This window comes from Epinephelus moara, chromosome 12 (assembly GCF_006386435.1).
Source record: "Epinephelus moara isolate mb chromosome 12, YSFRI_EMoa_1.0, whole genome shotgun sequence".
NCBI classification, from domain to species: Eukaryota; Metazoa; Chordata; class Actinopteri; order Perciformes; family Serranidae; genus Epinephelus; species Epinephelus moara.
This window is the reverse complement of record NC_065517.1, coordinates 30,396,880-30,420,596: the sequence shown is the minus strand read 5'-3', so window position 1 is coordinate 30,420,596 and position 23,717 is coordinate 30,396,880. Positions and strand designations below refer to the sequence as shown.

Sequence of the window (23,717 nt, the reverse complement as noted above, 5' to 3'; positions counted from 1 at the left end):
ATGCTATACTATGATGTTTTTTCATGATTTTGGAGGACATATTATAATATGACGTTTTTTCATGATTTTGGACGACATACTATACTATGACTTTTTTTCATGAGTTTGGACGACATGCTATGCTATGATGTTTTTTCATGATTTTCGACGACATGCTATACTATGATGTTTTTTCATGATATTCGACGACATACTTTTCTATGACTTTTTTTCATTATTTTGGACGACATACAATACTTGGAAGTTTTTTCATTATTTCGGACGACGTACTATACTATGATGTTCTTTTGTGAATTTGGACGACATGCTATACTATGATGTTTGTTAATGATTTTGGACGACATGCTATACTATGACGTTTTTTCCTGATTTTTGACAATACACTATACTATGACATTTTTTTGTGAATTTTGAAGACTATGTGTCGTTTTTAATTATTTTGGACGACATACTATACTATGTTGTTTTTTTCTTGTTATTGCATGACATGCTATACCATGACATTTTTTTTGTAATTTTTAACGACATGCTATGTTCTTTCATGATTTTTGACTATATGCTATACTATAGCGTTTTTTCATGATTTTGTAAGACATACTTTTATATTATGACCTCTTTTCATGATTTTTAAGGACATACTATAGTGTTTTTCCCGACATACCATACTATGTCAATTTCATGACATTTTTCACGACATACTAAACAATGACAATTTTATGACATTTTTCACGACATTTTATGCTATGATGATTTATGACATTTTTCACGACATGCTATACCATGGCGATTTCGTGACATTTTTGATATCATACTATCCTTTAACAGTAAATCACACTTTTCAGGACATACTATATTATGATGATTTTATGAAATTTTTCACGAGAAAAATTACCGTTTTGTCACATTTTTTAAGAATTACTATACTATGATTATTTTATGACATATTTCATGTTTCTTGTTCCTCAGTACTATACTACTACAGTAAAATACTACTACAAGAACTCTAAGTAGAGAAAGGAATTCCATAAGGTGGCACTGTTTTCCTTTCTTTCATCCTGAAAGCCTTATTCTGTATGGTTGTTACAGCAGCACTGGGTCATTCTTTTATCCAGCATTACCATTTGAAAGTCTGCTGGAGACAGTTAGTAAGACTAAGTGGCATTCTTTACTGGAAATGGAAACTTTTAGTTGCATTGCAGCATTGTTTAAGGTTTGTCTTGCACTAATACTGTGGGAGCTACATCACATGACATATGACAAAATCAGTTGGCACGCAAAGCTAATCAGTGTCACAAAAACAAACGCAACACCTTATTCTCAAGAACTCAACTGTTGAACTTTCTGACACTTAAGGGGTGTGGCAATGATTTTATATAAATATTTTTTTCAAATTTACAACTGTTTTTGGCCATGCGCCATATTGGTGTGAGTCATATCCCTCTGAGTTATCTGGAAAAGCTTGTGGCAAGACTTAACTTACCTGTGATTGCGCCAATAAGTCCGTAGCAGACTCATCATCTAGCCTTTTGGTGCCTTAACTTGTTGTTCAGCTTACTTATTAAATATATAAGCTTTCCCTCCCATTTTTAAACCATCTAGTGTCCTGTAACTTTCAAACAGGTACAATAGCTTACTTCAGTCTTTGCTCCTTCATCTGAACCAATATATGTAAGACTCCTGAGGAGCTATTGCAAAATACAAAAAAACCACCCACACCTTTAACAACACACAAAAACATTTGATCACTTGATACATTTTAATGCATTGTTATAAATTAAACACTGAAATGCTTCTTGCAAATGTGTCAATCAGCAGTAGCTAATATCCAAATATATAATATACTGTTAATATGATACTGTCATGGTCATTCTGTTGCATAACAACTACTTGTTTGATACTTTGAATACAATTCATTGATAAAACTTTGCACTTTTAATATGGGACTTGAATTTGTAATGGATTGTTTTACACTGTGGTAATGTTATACTTCTACTCGTAAATGATACTTCTTCCAACACTGGCTGATACAAATCAAAACAAACTTATTGATTAATTTGTTTTTATTTGCACTGACCAACATTGTGCAAGTTGGACCTTTAGACTATATCAATATATGTGTCTGCTGACTATGTTGCCAATATTTTTCTGCTGGGTGAGTAAAAACTAGTGAAATACACACACACACACACACACACACACACACACACACACACACACACACACACACACACACAGTGAAAGCACACTCAAAATGGTATTTGAACCATGAGGCTAAGAGATCTCGGACTTTTCAAAGGACCATTTGCCGAGTTACAAAGTTATTATATAATAATACCATAACCAAGTGATTATTTGCTAACATGATAAAGGCCATTCTCAACAAGTAGGCCACTCATCGTTATCTTGGTTACTGAGTCATTACATAACACATGCACATGCCTTCTGTAAACTTAACAGAGGATCAAATGACAGTGGTCGAATACAGGTCAGTCTTTGAATTGTAGCCTATAGGCTCATGTCCGAACATCCAAATACATCCCCAGGAAAAAAAAGTAGGCCATGCTCAAACAGTGTTACAGGCACGTTAGGCAACATTCTGTCATGTGTGAGGCAGCAGGGCAGGTGTGACAGCTCAGTCCCGCAGCATTCGTAGAAACAGGACATGGAGAGGAGCAAAACAGCAGGTGGTCATCCTCGTTTGTTTTCACATGCAGTATGAGAGAAGGAGCACTATTGATGCAGGTGTATTTTATTGCTGGGTACTTTATAGTGATCATCACAGCAAAAAAACAACAATAAAAAAACAAAAACATTCAGAATAAATTAGTATTGCAGCTGGAAGCTACATAAAGCAGCACAAATATGGAAAAGCTCTCTTTTTATTTAATTTCCACAACAAGTTATCCTGCAGGAACACATTGTTTCATTATAATTACATTAAGCTTCAGGCACTACCTGACAGACATATTTGAACCAATAGGATTCCACCGTGGGCGTTCCAATTCCAAACCCGCGCTTCCTATTGGTGGTCTGGGTAGACATAGGCGGGGCTAAAGAACCGCTTTACCAAAACAAGCTGTGTGAATCTAGTGACACCGCTAATGAAGAGCTGGGAGGAGGGAAGAAGTCTAACCAGTCTGAAAGTCTGCAGAGGAAAGCGGATGGACCAACAAACACGAACATAAGCAAACAACAGAGACACTGCTGGGGCGTCAGGTAGGGAGGTGTCTGCACATAGCTGTTATTACCACTTAAATATTCGTTTATTGAACCTTTTCAAGGAGCAAAACCCGCATAAGTTGCACGTAAATAGTGGACAAGCCCATACTTGAAGTGAGTAAGCTGATAAGTTTGGTGTTTGCTATAAAAACTTTGTGTTTCTCTTGTTTCTGGCTTCCATTAAATGACCTTGCAATATTTGAGGCCAAGTTATGGACTTATGGAAACAGACACCAGAAAAGGAAGCAGTCTTATTCAGTGGTCTTAGTCATGACATAAAAATTTGGACATCTATAAGATGCTACTGTGTGACAAGTCTCCCAAGCTATTCCCATATGTCAAACACAGACAACAAAATAACAAACCATAAGAGAGGTTAAAGGTCAAAGCTTAGCAGAATCAATGCTCTACACTGCAATGTACTTCCAAATTCACTTAGCGTCTCAGTACATCTGTGTATCACAGAGCCAGCTGTCCATTGTGAGCCTCACAGAGCTGGTATTTATGACAGGGTTGTATCCAGGGCCACCAGAAGGCATCAGTGGGCAGAGCTACTGAGAAAAGTTAAAGGGGGAACTGGAGTAATGATCATGAAGGGTGCTTTCAGACCTAGAGTTGTCTTGCTTTGGTCTGAATCAGGGGCTTATTTTGTTAGTTGTATAATTGCCTAGAGTTGGTTCGTGTTCTCACGGCAGCATTTACAAGCGAACCAGATCAAATGCCTTGCATGAGAAAACTGTTCTTGATTGGGAAGAATTTCCATGCGGGAAAAACTATGCTAAGACTAAGTAAACGAAACTTTTTAATGTCACAATGGAGGGACAACTACGCAGGTTGATTTTAGCGCTGGTCATCGTGGACTTTATTGCTGTCATTGTTCATTTTAGGCAAACCATACAGTTTGAAAACATGCTCATGCTTGTTTAACCCAAACAATGCGTAGTGCGACTGCAGTTGGTTCGGATTGTATCGAGGTCGGAGAACATTCTCACCACAAACAAACCGCACCAGAGTTAGTTTGTAACCGGACCGAGACCACCTCTTCAAGAAGGTCTTAGTCTGGTTGTTTTGGTGCGCACCCTAGTGCCATTGCTGTGTTCACACCTGCCCAAATGAACCGCACCTAGGGGGCAAACAAACTTGAGTTCGATTGAACATGGCAGGTGTGAAAGCACCCTAAAATTCCTTGTGCCAGGATTGGTTTCTGCTGTACTCTGGTTGAAGTAAAAAAATGCCTTACCTGTTGGCTGGTCTTAATTTGGTATATAAAGAATATCATTTCTAAAGCCATAATAAGATAATAAGTAAGCCATTTTTGGAATCAAAATGAGGAGCACACTGTTCCCTCATGATGTTCCTAGATTCAGTTCAGTTCAGTTAAATTTTTACTTATAAAGCCCAGTATCATAAATCACAATTTGCCTCAGAGAGCTTTACAGCATATGATATCCCTCTGTACTTGGACCCTCACAGCGGATAAGGAAAAACTCCTGAAAAACTAGTATATATTATAGTCTCCAAAGTCATTGTATGGTCATAATTAGGCCTGATATTTGGAGTTAAAAGTGAGCAGCACACTGTTCCCTCATGTTCCTAGATTCAATTTAATTCAGTTTTCATGTGTAACGCCCAGTATCATAAATCAAAATTTGCCTTAAGGAACTTTACAGCATATGATATCCCTCTGTACTTGGACCCTCACAGCAGATAAGGAGAAACTCCTCCACCCCTAAAGAGAAAAAACCTTTAACAGGGAGGAAAAAAAGCCTCAGGACGAGCAACTGAGGAGGGATCCCTCTTCCAGGACGGACAGACGTGAAATAGATGACGTGTCTACAAAACAGATCAACATAATAAAATTACAGTTATACAAATGACAGTATGTGATAGTATACATGTTATATGTATATATTTCTACATGACAGTATATGTATGTGACAATAATAATTATATGTGTATAATAATGGTAGAAGTATCACCAATAATAATGGCAGCAGAAGGAAGCATCAGGCAGGAACATTGCAGCAGCGCACCCATGACCCACAATCCAGACACAGCCGATCCGAGCGAAACCTGCTAGACAAGGTAGCACAAAGGCTCCAGGGAAAAAGCCAAGTTGGTAACATGAATGAAAGGGACATGAATGTTTGCGGATGGAAAGAGAGTGAAGGAGAGAGGAGTTCGGTGAATGAAAGGTAGTCCCCCGTCAGACTAGGCCTATATCAACCTAACTAGGGGCTGGTTCAAGGCAAGCCCGAACCAGCCCTTACTATAAGCTTTATCAAAGACAAAAGTCTGAAGTCTACTCTTAACCGTGGAGACAGTGTCTGCCTCCCGGACTGAAACTGGAAGATGGTTCCACAAAAGAGGAGCCTGATAGCTGAAGGCTCTGGCTCCCATTCTGCTTTTGAAGATCCTGAATTCTTGGAGCACAGTGTTCTGGTGGGGTAATAGGGCACTATGAGCTCTCATAGGTATGATGGAGTCTGACCATTTAGAGCTTTGTAAGTCAGAAGGATTTTAAATTCAATTCTGGATTTTACAGGGAGTCAGTGCAGAGAGGCTAAAACAAGGGATGTACGATCTCTTCTGTCAGTCCTGTCAGTACACGTGCCACAGCATTCTTGATCAGTTGGAGAGTCTTTAGAGGTTTGTTGGAGCAACCTGATAATAAGGAATTACAATAATCCAGCATAGAATAATGATGACTTCTAATAATGTTGCCTCAGGGAAACATATTTAAAGTAAATAGAATTGGTCCAAGCACAGACCCTTGTGAAACCAGAGCCAAAGAACATGCATGCTGCACAAGGATGAAGTAAAACCTCTAGGTAGGGCTGGATATCTGGGTATAATCTTATTTATGTGTTTTGATCAGCTAGTTCTTGGTTTTAGTGTTGTCAAAAACATTGATTTATCAGTACATATTGATTATGAGTATTTGAAATGGTTTCAGTACTCATTTATCAAATTAGTATCAAAACGCTGGCACCTGCTGGGCTATCAGCTCTATCTTACTGTAGATGTTCACTACAGTCATTCTGCTGTTCTCCAGAGGTAGACCCAAGTCATTGTTTTGCAAGTCACAAATAGTCTCAAGTCTTTGCCCTCAAGTTTCAAGTCCTAAACAAGCCGTAATGCACTCTTCACAAAACATAATGCCCAAACAGTAATAATATAATAAGTTTACAAAAATCATGAATGTTTCTAAAAATCTGTAGCTAATATTAGCTAAATGTGAAATTGCTAACAATGTTAATATTCGCACGAGCATTTGCCCATATGAAGTGAAATTGATTGGTGGCACACTTTTTAAACAACATAATTGTTTAATCTTTGGGCTTGTGGGAGGGCTGAAGTCCAAGTGAGTCATTGGTGTTGTGGAAGATGAGTTGCATGTCTGTTGTGATTTAATTAAGTTGAGTTTAATGTCATCAAAATTGTGTTGAGTCTAATTCCAGTCCAAGTCATGTGACTTGAGTCCACACCTTTGCTGTTATCTTCTACTAACTAAGACTTCGATCAAAAATTCTATTGAATATCGGTATGTTTTCAAAGTATTGTATCAAAGTTGGAAATTCTACTATGATGACAACACCACGATTTTAACAGTCTTAAAAATGTCATTAACATTTGAGAACTTTCGCTTCTTTTGTCAATGAAAAAACAGTTTTGTAAGAAAATGTTGATTTATGATCTTCAAAAGTAGGGTACATTTTGCCATACTTTTGGAAGTATGATTTTAGTGTCATATTGGCACTAATAATGAAAGCTTTTGAATAGCACTCAGACCTATTAGATGAGAATTAGATTTCTATGTACTTCATCTCCAAACATGTAGGTAGTATTTCTCAACATGGGGCTCAAGACTGGTATGGCAGCATTGCAAGAATTGTCCTACTTCGTATGTAGGACATGACATTCATTTAAAGATACATGCATAGTTGTTTTTCTCAGGGAAGTATTTCTGCAATGTCCTTGTGCAAAAGAAGTTGAGTCTGTTAGATGTTTTTGTGTTTATTTTGCAGAATGAATTGAGTTTCTTTGTTTGAATGTGTTGATTTGCATCTGTTTTCCCTAGGCCTACTGTTAGAGGTGGTTGACAATGGACCTCAACAGTGAGACCAAGAGGATGACCTCTTACCTCCCGGGTAACCCCAATGAGACCCAGAAACTGGCCCCACCCAGACCCTCAGGTACACACAGATGCCAGTGACTTTTTTGACTGATAAGTTAACATTTATTTTAATGGGATTACAGGTTTAAACCAAGAATGCAAGTGTTTTGTTTGAGCTTACGTGTTACTTAGTTTGAATGTTTAGGAAGGGTTTACCTGCTTAATGTTGGTATAAATGGGCTCCTCCCTAACATAAAACTTTAGTGTACTGAAAATCGATATTTGTTAAAGGCTCACCTGGGGCCTGTTCCAAGAAGCTGTTTGAGTTATTCGGTAACTTTCCAAGTAATAGCCCAATGCAACTCTGGAACTTAGACTAATGTAAAAAGCCCTGCTCTGAGTAACACTGCTGAACAAAACTCTATAGTTATCCAGATAACTCAGTAGACCTGATTTTTGAAACTGATATATGAATTTCCAAGATCATTGGGTAATGTAGTTTGCTGCACTATCAGCTTCTTCACATCAGCTGTTTCTTAAACAGTGATTAACGATGAAGCAAAAGTTGTTTATGACAGTTTTCATGCCCATGACCTGGGTCATTCTAACCTTGGTGACATAGCAAAAATGTCTCAGGCCCTCATCACAAATTATCTGCCCTTGAATATTAAAAAACACTCATTCATTACATGTTCATTAAATCAGTTACTGTTCTTCATGTTTGCTATGACCTGAAGAGCTGCCTTCAGTGGGCGTAGGGTTTATCTGCTGCCATGCAGTTAAACATTTACAAAGGCAAAATAGTGTCCGAATGAAAGCCTTTCCTGCGCTGAAAGTCAATCAAATTACATTTTTTTTTACTTGTTAACACTTGTGAAAAGGATTGAAACTGATTTGCTGCACTTACATGGCGAAAATATAAGAGCGGTACCCCTCTGTCTAGACAGGTTTTAGGTAAAGTGTGATACTGTCAGACTTGGGCGTGACTGGGATGCATGAAAATGCAAATATAGTGTGAAACACTTGGGTTTCAATGCTCTGTCACTGCTGTATTCAAACAGCTTCAAGTTGACGAGTCATTACAAACCAAGCAATATTTCCCAATAGCAAAATCTCCACCCATGGAAAATGTGTTTGTGTGTTTCAAGGTACCTCGACACATGGTTTGAAATTAACAACTCATGGACTGAAACAGGACAGAGACCAGTTGTAAAATGCTTTTGTTCAAGCTTATAGCTAAGAAGCCTTGTGTTGCCTCAGAGGTTGCATAAAGGCTCATTTATGCTTAACAGAAGATACATACACGGACAGAGCCTTCTGTCCGAACTCTGCATTCATGTCGTCTGTAATTTTGCTCGTTTTCTGAAAGGTTACGGATATGGACGATCAGTACCACCGGAAATCTTAGGGACAGTGTATCTTAGTTCAAGACACAATCATCGGACATGACAAAGACATATTAAAAATGGTGGAAATTGAACAAATTGGTAATATAATCAATAGAATTCTCCATCCAAATGCTACAAGTATTTCATGGCCCCTCAGACCATTGTTGTCTAGAGTGATGCCTCGGTTAAAAGGTGCATCATTATGACATCTTTGCCATGTTTGTTATGTTCAGACACTTTTAGCCCAGCTCTCTAGTGCTATCTAGTGGATGTATCTATATCAACATTAAGTACGTGGACAGGAACAATTACAATGTTTGAAATGAACATATCTATTTTCATATGTAAAGGGAGTATAAATGAGCCTTTAGACTTTCTCGTCTGGCATTTTGATGAACAGAGTCATAAAAAATCCATCATAATCTATTATTACCTATCATTGTAATTTTTAAACCCTAAAATCATGACATAAACCCTAAAAGCATTTTAAAATTAAAATGTATTCATGATCTTCTCAAAAATTGGGTTACTATTAGGGAGCACATTTCACAAAAGCAGTAAATGGTCCCCAAACCTTTTCGATCACACTGTTTTCTTTTTATTCCTTTCTATTGCAGTGTCTTTTGAAATAATCTCTTTTATTGCTTTTTTAACCTCTTCCCAAAAATATTCAATTAGACATATTTAATTAGCCTGGAAATCCAGACCCAAATCTAGAAAGATTTAGGGTCTGGCTATGAGTAATGCAAATGGCCCAACTAGAGGGGCGGCACCAAGCATGCATTTGAAAATATCACTGCACACAACTGAATAAAACTACGACCAATCAGAACAATACACGGGGTGACGTATCCAGAGCTTAGCTACCAGCAGAGCTAACTGGTAGATTAGACTCTTGCCGTATCCGGTCGGCAAAACAGCAAAAACGTCCTTTTTGCAAAGGAAAGATTCGAGCGCCGTCTTCTGTTCCTCTTTTAGAGAAAATGCTCTAAAGTCTAACTCGTTCACTGTAGCGGCCAAAGCCGTTTCAGACAACTGGTGTTCATCCGTAGCCATCTTGCAGTGTTTACTGACTGATTCTGGACTTCGTCGTTGCAACGCTGTCGTCATCTGTTTAGCTCGCCTCTGGCCCGCCTATATCAGATACACTGATGTGATTGGTGCAGCTCGGTTTCATGGGCATGGGTAATGAGCATTATTACTGATTGCCTGAGTGACTCGCTGAGCAAATTCAAATTGTGCTCTCGCAAGAACTCTGGATTTCCAGGGTAATATTTAATAGTAGGGGTGGGAATCTTTGGGCACCTCACGATTCGATAACGATTACGATTCAGGGGCTACGATTCGATTATTGATGCATCTTTAATTTATGTATATTGATGCACTTTTTCACAACACACATTTCTTTTTGTCTCACTGAATAAGCATTCAACACTTGCAATTTTTAAAAACAGTGCATTTGTAATAAGAAACAGTTGAATTCATTTCCATTATATTTTATTAAACATATAAATGGAAATGCGTGCAAACTGGAAAGTTACAACTTCGTTGTACGGAACCAAAGGTAACAACAGGTATCTTAAATCACAAGATAAAATGCGCAGTTAGAGTAACAAATGATTCGGTGGCGACAGACGTCCACGCATCACATGTAACTGCGATCCTACCTGCCTTCAACAGTGAGGCCATGACTTCTGTTTTGGTTTGGTTGTAGAGTGTCGGTGAAATAGCGTCGGGATGGGATGGTGTATCTGGGCTCCAGTGTATGCAGCAGTGCTCGAAATCCCTGATTTTCCACGACAGAATAAGGACGCAAATCCTTGGCAATAAATGCCGCGATGGCCTTCGTAATTCGCTTCGCCTTTTCCGATGAGGGTGGCAGCTTTCTAATTGCTTCCTCGATTGTTCTCTGGTCGGTAGCGCCACTAGTTGCCGCAGCAACAACAGCCTGCCGTCTCCCTGACTCCTCCGTCAGGTGGAATCGAGTTACATGGCTTCTCATGTTTGTTGTGTTGCCAAAGTATTTTATTTTAGCACGACACAGCTTACATATAACGTGGCTCTTGTCCAGTTCGCTTCCGCCGTCAACGTTGTAGAAGCCGAAGTATTTCCACACGTCTGCTTTTAAATTAGAAGGAGCTGTTCGGATCTCACGGCGAGGTGGGTGGCGGTCAGCCATGTTTGTTTTCCTTTGTGCGCGTGTCGGCGTGTCCACTCCAGGTGCGCATCCCAAAGTGTCCCGGAGATGACGCGTACTGCGCTTCTTAGTTCCGCATCATTTAGAACCTTCTGTATTACTCTAATTAATCGAAATTTGGATGTTTGTGAATCGATTCAGATTCGTCCACATCCGAATCGCGATGCATCTAAGAATCGGAAATTTCCCCCACCCCTATTTAATAGCATTTAATTTTCATTCATTAATTTTCAATTTTTAATGATAAATATACAGAGCTAGCTCAAGATTATGCATTTAAGGGCATGGAGAGAAAATATGAATAAAGACACAGACGGTGCAAAGAAACTTTGGACACTGAGCTGTTGTGACCATTTTCAATGCTATTTAGGGATATAACCAATCAATGTGATGGCTAAAGCTAGCGAGACAACAAGGCCATGCATGTGAGATCGAAGACAAGACCACACATTCATTCAGGGTGGCAGGGAGGCTGGAGCCTATCCCAGCTGACATTGGGCGAGAGGCGTGGTACACCCTGTACAGGTCACCAGACTATCACAGGTCTGACACATAGAGACAGACAACCATTCACACTCACATTCACACCTACGGACAATTTAGGGTCACCAGTTTACTTTCATGTCTTTGGACTGTGGGAGGAAGCCGGAGTACCCGGAGAAAACCCACACTGACACAGGGAGAACATGCAAACTCTGCACACTCCACACAGAAGGGCTTAATTGTTCTGTGACAAAGCACAAGTTTAAAATGTTGCATGACAAGTTTATTTCCAGAGTACTCTATCTAAATCTTTTTTTCTTAATGTTTCAGAAAGTACCCAAAATAGAAATGAGACTGCAAGATGATAACACTGTAGCTGAAAGACTTATTACAAGAGATTACAGTCTGACATTAACTATTGTTATCTCATTATTACATAATGTCAGTGGAAAAGGACTGAGAGAGGGGATGCAGTGCAACAGTCAAAGCAAATGACTTAATAGGACCCTGCAGTTTGCAGCTGTGTCTCTGTTTTTCTTGCATGCTGCGCCATCATGAGAATCACATTACAACAGAAAGGAAAAAGGCCCACTAGCATGATTATTTTTACAGTTGCAATGAAATACCTCGGCAAGCCCGCCATCAGAGGGGGTCAAAGGGTTCAGATGACCCCGGCCCAAGGCCAAAGGGGGGCCCATGAAAAGGTCTATGGTTAACCCTTAAATTGGATCAAGTACAACAATTTACTTACTGACTTATATCATTGACAATGCAAGTTCTGGGTATGACAGGCAGAGCTGAAGGTGAAGAGTGAGGCAGAGTAATTTTTAGCAAATAAAACCTGCTGTATCGGGCTCAGTTTTAAAGTAACAGTGAAGACACTGGTCTAGAGCCCTTTTTAAACAGGAATGGTGCAAATTTGCAGGAAAGCCCAATCAGTCTTCTTTCAGCATTGGCAGTATAAAAACAAAATCAGGGAGTGCAGCAAACTACCTACTTTTGTTTATACAGAATGTGCCTTATTTGGGGCAATGGGGGGCGTGAGCAAGTAACAAAACATGTAGCTCAGCGTGTGATGTAAACAGCCTTGCTCCGAGGGAAGCCGCAGCTGGTCAGTTCTTCGGCAATTCTTTCGTAAGTCGGCCCATCCTGCACCGTCCCCGTCATCTTACGGTTAATGGCCTCTTCGTTTGCGAGGACAAGGAGGACACGCAATTCTTTGTCTCCCCTGTTGCTCATCTTTACAGTGTCTGTCAGGTTTCCGTTTCCCTCTTGCTACTAGCTGCTCGCTAATTCCTGCTATCAGCTGTTTCCTGTTTATCCACCGCCAGTGGGTCACATGTGCGGGGTCAACAGTTCCTCCCACAAGTCATCAACAGCCCCTCCCATGGCGGAAGGCCGCCTTGTTCTGTTTAAACCATAAAGGTTCCGCCAGGAACGAGGCGGAAAATTGGGCACCTCGGATCAACTCGCTAATCCGGCTCTGTGTGTTTAAACGCTCGCAGCTTGCCGGCAAAACGGCCCAACATTCGCTGAAAATCTGGCAGTGTAAAAGGGGCTCAGAGTAGTGGTTCCCAACTGGGGGATCACAGACCAAATGTGGACCACGGGTCCATTCTGAATGGACCACGAGTGACTCATGAACATGTGAAGTTTGTAAAAACTGGGACCTCTAACAGGATAAGCGGTTACCAAAAATGAACGAGTGAATGAATTACTTTATTGATGATTTAATACCTTGCAGTAATTTCCTCTATCAATGTTTGATTTTACTTTTCTCTAATCATTTATTGGAAGGCATAGTTTTGGCACAGGACATATGTGACTACCTCTACGTCTCAGAATAAGAAAACAATGTCTCAACACGGAGTAGATACAAAATACATGGAAATATGATTAATTGGATTATATTCGCAGGAAGTATAAAAATGTGTGGGTGGGTGTGTAGCCTTGCATTTAGCCCACAGTCCGTTATAAAACAAACTAAGCAGATTCAAACAATAACAGAAATTCAAGTGTGGTCTTGTTTACTCAAAGCTGTTAAAGGAAACATGCATGTCAACAGCAACACTGCAGTAAAACAAACTATTACAAGGATCAATAACGAAGAAGTTTATGACTGCTCGTAAAAAAGTTGACTATTAAAACAGTTTTGCTCATCAGTTTCCATTCATTCAGATTTGTTTCCATTTGCTCACAGTGATACCTGCGAGACAAAGCATGTAGCCCTCCTACACACACACACACAAGCTCACACACATGCACACACAGTAACTTACAACATTGCTTAAGCATTCTTCTTGTGAACTTCCGACCTCTAATTCCACACAGTCAGCACTGCGAAGGCGCCTTCACAGTCGGGGGATATCTGCAGGGAGAGAAGCTGTGATCCTGATAAAAGTCATGACATGCAGTTCTTTAACATGTATTACAATATGTTTTATTTACTACGACTGTGGACCTCGACCTCTGGCACTTTCATTCAGCAATTTTACAAGTGCCATGTAGTAGTCATCAGTGATAAGTGACAACAGATTATGATTTGTTTGATTATTTAATCATTTACTTGGCTCCGTCAACATAAATAGTTGGCCAAGCTCTTCTGCTTAAAGTCCACAATTCTGATATTACAAACCTATATACGTAACACTGAACCTATTACTGTCCTTTTACTTTATACTTGCACTTACCTTTTGGAAAAAGTAGATTAACCAAACTCACTCTAATAACAATGTTTCTACATTAAACCTTCCTCTGCAGGGGACTACATATACACTGCTTACCTTTATACTTACCTGCAATGCTTTCTGTCCAAAAGCCAGTTTAGAATTTGGTTAAAAATGATCTTGAAAAGGTCTTACCAAACATTACATTTTAGCGTCTGATACTTGTAGACACCCTGGTGGTTTGTCAAGTAGAAATACAGTATCCATGTTTGGCCAAATACCAATGTCCACCCTATGGCTCTAATCACACAGAAAGAGTTTTGCAGGTTGCATTTTTTATAATTGAATGCCACTAGTAAAAAAAAAAACGCCTGTTGCTAGTGCCCTGCACGGGCCTATTATCTGGGCCCGGGCCCGGCCCTGCCCCGAGGGGGGGGGAGCCCCAGCCCGGCCCGGCCCGACAGGTTTTCAGAATTCTCATGCCCGAACCTGATAAAAAGCCCGACGTTTTTTTTTGTTTTTTTTTTAAACCTCCCATAACAACATGTAGGCTGTTAATGTTGCAGACATTAAAATAGTTTAATTGGGGTTTCTAGCATGGTATTAAGCTATATTCATTATATTTTGATTGAAAGGATAAAGTGAAATATGAATTTATTTAACTTAATGACTGTATTCTCCTATTCAGTGAGAATTGTCAACTGTTGCTGCACACTGTTGCAGTTGCATCACGCACAGTCACTTCAAAAAACAAAATAATCAATTAAACAACCCCCAAAATGCTTCAAACACTTTTCTAAATAATCTTAATATTGAAAGGAAACGAAATATACCCAGATAAGGTCGGAGGTCTATATGTGCAGTTATAGACCTCCGACCTTATCTAAGCACTTTTAACGGCATAAGTGGGTATATTTAACTTCCTTTCAATATTAAGATTATTTAGAAAAGTGTTTGAAGCATTTTCGGGGCTGTATAATTGATTATTTTGTTTTTTGAAGTGACTGTGCGCGATGCAACTGCAGCGCCTGATATTGCAAATTGTAGGTCTGTTAACAAATAAACACGTCTATCCAAGCCTAAGCTACAAACACGAACAAAACAAACCTTATCACAGTGTTTATGAATGGGATCAGTAAAATAATGTAGCGACTCTGCAGTGAATGTTCTGTTGTAACGTCAATGTTCTGTGAGCGGGGTGAGGGCTGTGTGAGTGCGCGTGCTTGTGTGTGTGGAGCGAGCTGGAGGAGAGAGCAGCAGTGCATGGTTCGAGTTAACGTTACAGCTAAGTCCTTGTTTTGTGGCTGTTTTGGCGTGGTTACGGCCAACAGTAACCTGTACTGTTAAGTAACAAACGGTGGTTTGCTGAATAACCGCGTCATCCTTCCACACGTCCTGGCGGATGCTACAATATGATGAGTGACGTGCAGCAGAGAGGGAGAGGCACAGCGGCTGCTGCGTTCATGTGTTGCCGTTTAAATCAGTTAAACACAAACACACACCTCTCTAATTGGCAGGTTAAAAAAAAAGCCCGAGCCCGGCCCGTGTCCATTAATGATGTGGTAATTGGCCCGAAGCCCGGCCCTCGGGCTGTCGGGCCCCTCGGGCTCCAGCGCAGGGCTCTACCTGTTGCGCCTTTTTAGTGTTGCCAGGCAACCACCCCATCACCTCCTTACACTTACCGTCCTCTGTCTCAAATCTCAATTTCACAGTAATTAGTATCTAGTTCCTAAAATGTTGAGGCAGAGGGTACTTGCTGTAGCTCTGGTTGAGGGTGAGAGGCTGTCAGCAAATACTTTGTTATGCACAGGGAAACAGAGATCTGTGTGGGTACATGAGACCCTAAAAAAGAGGGTGGATCACGGGGAGTACCACCAGTTGGTCCAGGAGCTTCGCCTCCATGATGGCCGTTTCCAGGCATATTTTAGGATGACTCAGGGGCAGTTTGACAATGTGCTGTCAATCGTCGGGCCGTATAGCTCTGGGTATCTGGCAACCGCTACCACCAGTTTCTCCTCCATTTTTTACAACACAACCACAGAAGGCCCGCCTCTCAAATCATCTGATTGGACAATGGGGGGAAAAAAAATATGAAAAAAGAGATGGGGTTCAGTGTGCTCTGGCAAAAGGGCCAGATGCCTAGAGCGCAAAAAAGGTGAGGCGCAACCAAAAAGCTTCATTATCATTAAACACAATTACAAAAAGTCGGGGTGCTCAACCCTTACAAACTTTAAAGGACATCATTTGTGTGACTAGAAGCTCAAGTAAAGGCACAGGCAAGGGCTCCGATACACATTTGGAACACAATAACTGCCTTGTGTATTATAACTAACGTTGAAAAATGTGAACACAGATCTGGGAGATCTTGTGGATGGACATTGGGACCAGGCCTCTTGTAGGGTATCTGTGATCTTACATTCTCTAACTCCTTCTCCTTGTGTGTTTCTGTCCCTCTCCAGGCTGCAGCTGGCTGGTGGTGGTAGCGGCTGTAGCGGCCTCTCTGAGCGGGCTGATGCTGGGCTATGAAATGGGCCTGACCTCTGGAGTCCTGCTACAGCTGCGGGGTCTCCTCTCCCTCTCCTGCCGGGAACAGGAACTGCTGGTCAGCTCCCACCTGCTCGGCGCCCTCCTCATGTGCTTGGCCGGCGGCCCCATTCTGGATCGCTACGGCCGCCGCTGCTCTTTGCTCCTGAGCGCCGCCCTGGTGGTTGGCGGGAGCGTCGTGCTCATCGCAGTCAACTCACTTATTGCACTTACACTGGGCCGGGTGATAGTCGGCATGGGAACGGCGCTGTCAGGGACAGGAGCATGTCTGTACATTGCAGAGATCTCACCAAGGGAGAGGAGGGGTCAGCTGGTGACGCTGTACGAGCTGATGCTGGTTGTGGGTGTAATGCTGGGATTCAGCTGTAGTTACGCCTTTGCTACTCTGCCCCATGGCTGGGCGTATACATTTGGACTTGTAATCCCCCCGGCGCTGCTGCAGATCAGTGTACTCCTGTTCCTCCCACCCAGTCCGCGCTTCCTGGTCACTCAGGGTAAAGTAGAGAAGGCCAGGATAGTGCTCGCCACAATGAGAGGGGGGGATCAGGAGCATGTGGAAAAGGAGCTCAGAGACATCCAGGCAGGACTGAAAGAGGAATCAGAGCACAGTTTCTGGGAGTTGTTCAGCACCAAAGCCAACTTGCGTTCACGGCTGCTAACAGGTGTGGCCTTAGTCTTCCTTCAGCAGGCTACCGGTCAGCCGAACATCCTCTCCTATGCGTCACCGCTTCTCCGCAGTGTAGGCTTTAACAGTGACGCGGCAGCAACCTTGGCCTCTACTGGGTTCGGAGTGGTCAAAGTAGTTGGCACCATCCCGGCCGTGTTGCTGGTTGACCGCGTGGGACCCAAGAGCTTTTTGTGCGTTGGTGCTGTCGCAATGGGAATGTCGCTAGTAGTACTTGGTACACTGACACTGCAAAACCACACTCACCTCACCAGCCTGTGTAAAAGTGACTCTATATTAAACCACACAGAGACGCCGTGGGATTTAAACAGAACCTCTATAGACTTGGACGACAGTGACATTTTTTCTACTGACCTCCCCAGCCAATGGGGCAGTGAGGAGGCACAGCGGACTTACAGAGAGGATGATTGGACTGGGGAGTCAGGAGGAGGAAGGACTAATGGAAAAGTGTCTTCCGTACTGAAGTGGGCATCATTGATCAGCTTGCTGGTTTATGTGGCAGCCTTCTCAATCAGCCTTGGGCCAAGTAAGCACCCATTCAGTATTCACACACTCCGTTTGCACACACACACAATGTTGATAGCATTTTCACAAACTTGTATTACTAGTTGTTAGCCAAGAGGAGAGTACCAAGCAGTGCACTGTATCTGCACTATAGAGCAGAAAGTATGGCCCATAATAACTCACAGGAACTTAAATGGAAAGGACGGCCATTTTAAAAATTCATACGTTATTCCTATGGTCTGAGATGGTCCAAAAATATTCGTGAACAACTCTCTACAAAATCCAAAAACAAGAGTGCTAAAATTCATATTTGTCATGTCATCAAGTATAAGGTCTGGAGCTGCTCCATAAACCACTGGTTCCCAACTGGTCCAGCCATGGGGTCCAGATTTGTCCTTCGTCATCAGTTTAAGGTCCTCGGGTTTAAAATGTTCAGCGTCATACTTGAGTTCAGTCATGTCGTCACGCTAGTTGTTGTCTCTGTTAAGTAGCTGTCTGTTATCCACTCACTCCCCCAACTTTATACTCTGTGTCATCACAAGTTTGAATTTACCATTAACATTTTGTTAAGGTTTGAATTTGTACAAAATTAAAGGTGGGGCCAATTTAAGTGACGTCAGCTCCACCCTTGCGTCCAAATAGGGTCACCTCTGGCTACGGAAAACTAAGATGGAGATGGCAGAAATGCTGAACTTGAAGCTACAAAACTGCAGTCCACAAACTAATAGGTAACATTACGGTAGCTACGTCTAATATTGCATACAGTCTATGGCGCCGCAGTTGCTGTGACGTTAGGTACGTTTATTGCACTTATACGTGTTGGAGGTTGTTTTTTTTCCCCGAGTTTCGAGTACAATGGATTACAAAGTTACTTCTCAGGTTTCTGGCTTTAAGATAGAGTCGCTCATGTTCGCAAATATTGAATGACCTTTCCTAGACCATGAAAATAATATACCGAAATTCTTAATTTAGGTGGTGTAAAAGTTTAGATAATTTGTCTGGTTGATATGGTTCTAACAGCTGCAGCTTATAAACACGTCGTACTGTGAACTACAAAGTACAACAAAGGTTATCACACAATAACTATGCCTAGGTAAAGTGTACATAAACGCTCCAGTTCCCCAGATAAAGCAATGAGGACCCTGACTCTAAAGCCTCACATGACTGAAAACTCCCCACGCAATATTGACAAAATTGTTTAAAGCCAGTCTGGATCATGTTATTTGTATTTATACCTTAATATCCATGCCTTCGTATGTCCCTGTGCACACTGAATGTATCTGTGTTTTTTGTCTTTCCAGTGGTGTATGTGGTTCTCAGTGAGATCTTTCCAATGGGGGTCAGAGGCAGAGCTGTATCTGTGGTGTCGGCTGTAAACTGGGCCACTAACCTGCTCATCTCCATGACCTTCCTCACAACTACAGGTGTGTGTGTGTGTGTGTGTGTGTTATCGGATATTATTGATGATTTGTGTGTTCAAGTTATTGTGGTAGAGCTGTAAATTTACAGAAGCTGTCAACTAGGGCAAGACGTAAATACAAAAACTAGTAGGTCAATTTTTGTATTTTGAAAAAAGAGGTGTGTCTCACCTTTCCCTGCTCCTGGTCAGTCAGACTGCCCACCTGTTGTCGAGTCATAATACAGTCAGATTAGCAAAAGAGAAAGATGACACCTAAAACAGTTTGTCACTATGGGTTTAGGGTTTAGCAGCAACTGTATGCTAGTGTCATGACCTGATGTGTCAATCATTCTTATCTGTGACACACAAGTATGTCACCTGAGGTTGTGTGTGGGCATTTGAGGTCATGCATCTTTTTTTTGCTATTGTTATTTTTAGAAAAGATTGGCGTACCCAATGTGATGTTCCTCTACGCTGCCATGAGCTTTGTCCTACTGGTGTTTGTCATCCTCTGTGTCCCCGAGACAAAAGGTCGCACGCTGGAGGAGATATCAAAGGAGCTGGCGAAGAAGTGAGTGGCAGCTAAAACATGACCTTAAAGGGATAGTCTGTATTGTTTAAAATGGGGTTGTGTGAGGTACTAATCTGTAGTCAGTAGGACTGCCCCCCTGATAGTCGACCAAACTTTAGTCGACCAGAAAGGTCATTAGTCGGCAAGATTTCATTAGTCGCAGGAAAAAAACAAACATGAAACTCTATTAGGAGCTGCGCCTTGTCAAAATAAATCAAAACCTATATGACTGGACCATGTGGGAAATTAATTTGAAAGGACAGACACAGGAAGTGGCCACACTCAGCAGTCAGACATGAGTCACGTTAATTTCCACAGGCTAGTTAATAACGTGTCGGGCAGGAAATCCAAAGTGTGGGATCATTTTGAGAAGGTGAAGGACGAACCCAAGGTGATATGTAAACTCATCTTCATTGGTCGACTACAAACATGACGTATCATCTGAAACATGGAAGTAGCTACATGCCCATTAGCCCACAGCTTCATTAACAGGCGGCTCGCTCAGTGTGTGATGTGCACTTGTAGATAAAATATAGGCCTATATTAATGAAGGTTCATTAGTACGGTTTTGTATTTCTCTGTAATGTAGCACAGTGTTAACAATGTTACTGACACTATTCTTTCTCACACCTTCAACTCAAACTAATGTGTTTAACAAAAATACAGCGGTACGGCTGTTGACGAGGGCAGCAGCCAAACGTATTTTAGCCACCCAAAAATAAAGTCAGTAACAGTTTAGGTGCACGCTACATCGAGAGTATTTTCAATGCTTTACCTTTCTGTCAGACAGCCCGTTCCGACAGGGAAGCTGTTGACAGCTCCAGACTCCAGTGACACAAACAGTCATTTTGGCCTGCTGAACATGGGAGCTGTTGATCTACCACTGCCTCAATCACTTAGTCAGTTTGTGTTATTGTGTGACTTTGGTGAATCCAAACTAACCCCTTAAGGGTGCTTTCACACCTGCCCTGTTTGGTTCGGTTCAATCCAACTTAAGTTCTTTTGCCCCCTATGTGCAGTTCGTTCAGGCAGGTGTGAACACAGCAATCGCACTCAGGTGTGCACCAAAACAACCGGACCGAGACCTTCTTGAAGAGGTGGTCTCGGTCCGATTACAAATAAACTCTGGTTTGGTTTGTTTGTGGTGAGAACGTGTTCTGACCTGGATCCGAAAGACAACTACAGTCGCATTATGCAAGCAATATAGTCCACGATGAGCAGCGCTAAAATCAACCTGCGTAGTTGTCCCTCCATTGTGACATTAGAAAGTGTCACATTTATTCAAGTGTACTCTTCTTCAACGGTTTGTTTAGCCTACTTCCTGGATTTTTCCCACATGGAAATTCTGACCAATCAAGAGCAGCTTTCTCACACAAGGCATTTTATCTGGTCCGCTTGTAAATGCTGCCATGAGAACACGAACCAACTCTAGGAAATTCTAGTCCCTGTTTCGGACCAAAGCAAGACAACTCTATGTCTAACTAACTAATCGAGGCAGTGGTAGACCGGCAGTTTCTGTGTTCAGTGATGTTAAATGACTGTTTTTCTCAATGGAGTCTGGGTTGCCTGCTTCTCCAAACTGGGGGTGTACCGCCAGACATCTGCTGTATGTAATACATTGACTATGGATTAGCACCTCATACAACCCCACTTCAAGTAGATCTGAATTATCCCTTTCATGTTATCCATCTTGTATCTAGTAAACTAGCTTGTGAAATGGTTTTCTTTATCTTCTGTCTCTTTTCTCTGCTTTACTAGGAAGCATTTTGAGGTGAGGCTCTGCAGGCAGGTTCAGCCTCAGGAGAGTCTGATCAGCAGCACGTCCGCAGGACTTCCAGCAAACGTCTGACCTATTTTATTTTTATTTTTTTTGACACATCACAACCATTCACCTCACCTGAAAGAGAGTCGAGAGCGAGGATCAGGAAGGACAATGTATTAGCACTGTTAAGAATTTGGGGTACAACTCCACATGTGTACATCCCTGCAGCTCAAGCTGATTGCTGTTATGGTGTCTGTGTCATTTAGTTCCTTCAAGCTACATACTGAATGTAAAGGAACAAATCATCAGGATAGGAACGGTGGCAATTACATACGCAGGAAAGAATTAAATAATGGAAGTATTTGTGAATTTGCTCAAATTAGGATATCTCAGGGTTCACTCTTGCTTATTAAAAAGACGGTAAAGAAAAGTAAAAAATGGGGATTGAATGTCATTATATGAAATATATATTATTTATTTAATTCCTTCCTTTCTTTACCTCCTCCGTCGTTACAGCTCCAGTAATGCAGGAAGAGACATTTCCCTTAACTCCAGGATACAGCTGACTTTTTTTTTTCATTCATTTTGACCTGACATTATGAATCTAAGATGTACCAAATAATCAGACACTAATCACGTCAAATGTCTGTGTATGTAACATTCTTTGGATTGCAAATTAATTCCTTAAACATGACATTTATGTGCTATTCCCTGTCATATGTAATGTAATGACACTAATGTGGCTCAAACCAGTCGTACCAGTTAGGCTGAGTGTCCAGATAGCATTTTCTTCTGGCTGAGGACACAAGCGCCTTTCTGAAAGGTTCAGGGATTTTCGACAAGAAGTGCTCGGAGCAGCCGACAAAAAAGTTTGAGCGCTCTGAGAAAAAATACAGGTGCTCAGAATACTAGAGTTACCGCCTAGTGGTCGCATTTCTCAACAAACCAGTCAAGTTGCAGTTTTCATTCATCTTTCCAGACCATATGTTGCCATGACAGCAGACAATGCTTCAAATATGGATGTTGCTGCATAAAAGCTGAATATTCTACAATAGTGGTTCCCAACTGGTGGGTGGTGGTCCAAAAGTGGGTGGCATGTCCACTCTGAATGGATCGCAAGTGGCACAAAGCTTTCATTTTGAAGTGCTATTTCCTGTTGTAGAGTGATTGACTGACGGATAGATACTTGAGAGAGACGGCAAACTAACTCAACGCCATGGCCGAACACAAGGGTGTCACTGAATGTATTAAGTTGTGCGGACCTTGATCTAATGATTAAGAAGAAATCTGGACCCTGGGTATGGACCAGTTGGGAACCACTGTGCCACAGTATCAATCACCATAGTTTCAAGGTGGGCACCCACGATTAGTGTTGACCTTTGATCTTCAGGATATAAAACGTCATCGCTTAATTTTATGCTATTGCACATTTGTGGGAAAGTTTGTCCAAAATAGCGTATTAATGCTTGAGTTATGGTCAGAAACTGGTCACAGTAACCTTTGACTACCAGAATCTAATCAGTTCAGGGTTGAGTCCAAAGCTGTGTCTCAATTCAGGGGCTGCAGCCTTCGAAAGCTGCATTGGAAGACCAATTGCGTCCCATCGGCACGAGCAAGGCTGCCTCATTTCGAAGGCTCCTTCAAAGGCAGCCAAGAAATGCAGCCTTCTTTCCGAGAATTTAGAGGATGCAACAGATGACTCCTTCGTGGTCCAGTCTATCTCAAGATGCATTAGGCATAGTTGTATACTAGCTAACGGTTAACTGTTGTTAACATTACTATTAGCTAAAAGCACACAGCTTAAACAATCTGAATTTTATATGTTTACCTGAAAACGGTCTGTCAGCCTAAAATATATCAAACAGCGGTGTTTCCGGCGGTGAATCATCTCAAGTATTAAATTAAAAAAATATGTATATAATAACAATCTCTGGGTCCATGATTTAGGGCTAACTAATTTACTACCTTACTCCTTTCGTCAAGCGCAGCTTGGTGCTAGGTAACAGTAACGCCAACTGGTCGGGGAGAGAACAACTGGTGATGCAACCAGGATATCCTCTGCAGACCAGACCGTCCCATTTCGGAGACTGTTCGGTTTGGCTGATGCGTTCTTCAAAGGATGTGGCCAACGTCGACCACGAAGGCCGCGTCCTTCAAAGGCTGCAGCCCCTGAATTGAGACA

The 23,717-nt window shown here is 41.5% G+C and overlaps 1 protein-coding gene across 2 annotated transcripts; it reads left to right on the top strand.

Annotated features, from left to right (window-relative positions):
* Positions 1-3,064: 3,064 nt before the first annotated feature.
* slc2a12 (solute carrier family 2 member 12) lies at positions 3,065-22,235 on the top strand. Of its 2 annotated transcripts, none has more exons than XM_050058193.1 (6): positions 3,065-3,216; positions 7,301-7,415; positions 16,530-17,825; positions 19,105-19,227; positions 19,641-19,773; positions 21,532-22,235. In XM_050058193.1, exons 2-6 carry the CDS (start codon positions 7,325-7,327, stop codon positions 21,620-21,622), a joined length of 1,734 nt encoding a protein of 577 aa, XP_049914150.1. In that variant the 5' UTR covers positions 3,065-3,216; positions 7,301-7,324; the 3' UTR covers positions 21,623-22,235. The 2 variants fall into 2 exon arrangements, with proteins under 2 accessions (XP_049914150.1, XP_049914151.1); XM_050058194.1 differs by having other exon boundaries at positions 3,214-3,333.
* Positions 22,236-23,717: the final 1,482 nt, after the last annotated feature.

Bases quoted from the DNA above. Each gene is read 5' to 3' on its own strand.
- slc2a12 (XM_050058193.1), top strand. From the start codon at position 7,325: ATGGACCTCAACAGTGAGACCAAGAGGATGACCTCTTACCTCCCGGGT. The intron at 7,416-16,529 runs GTACACACAGAT...GTCCCTCTCCAG, and splicing joins GGCCCCACCCAGACCCTCAG to GCTGCAGCTGGCTGGTGGTG. The intron at 19,228-19,640 runs GTGTGTGTGTGT...TGTTATTTTTAG, and splicing joins GACCTTCCTCACAACTACAG to AAAAGATTGGCGTACCCAAT.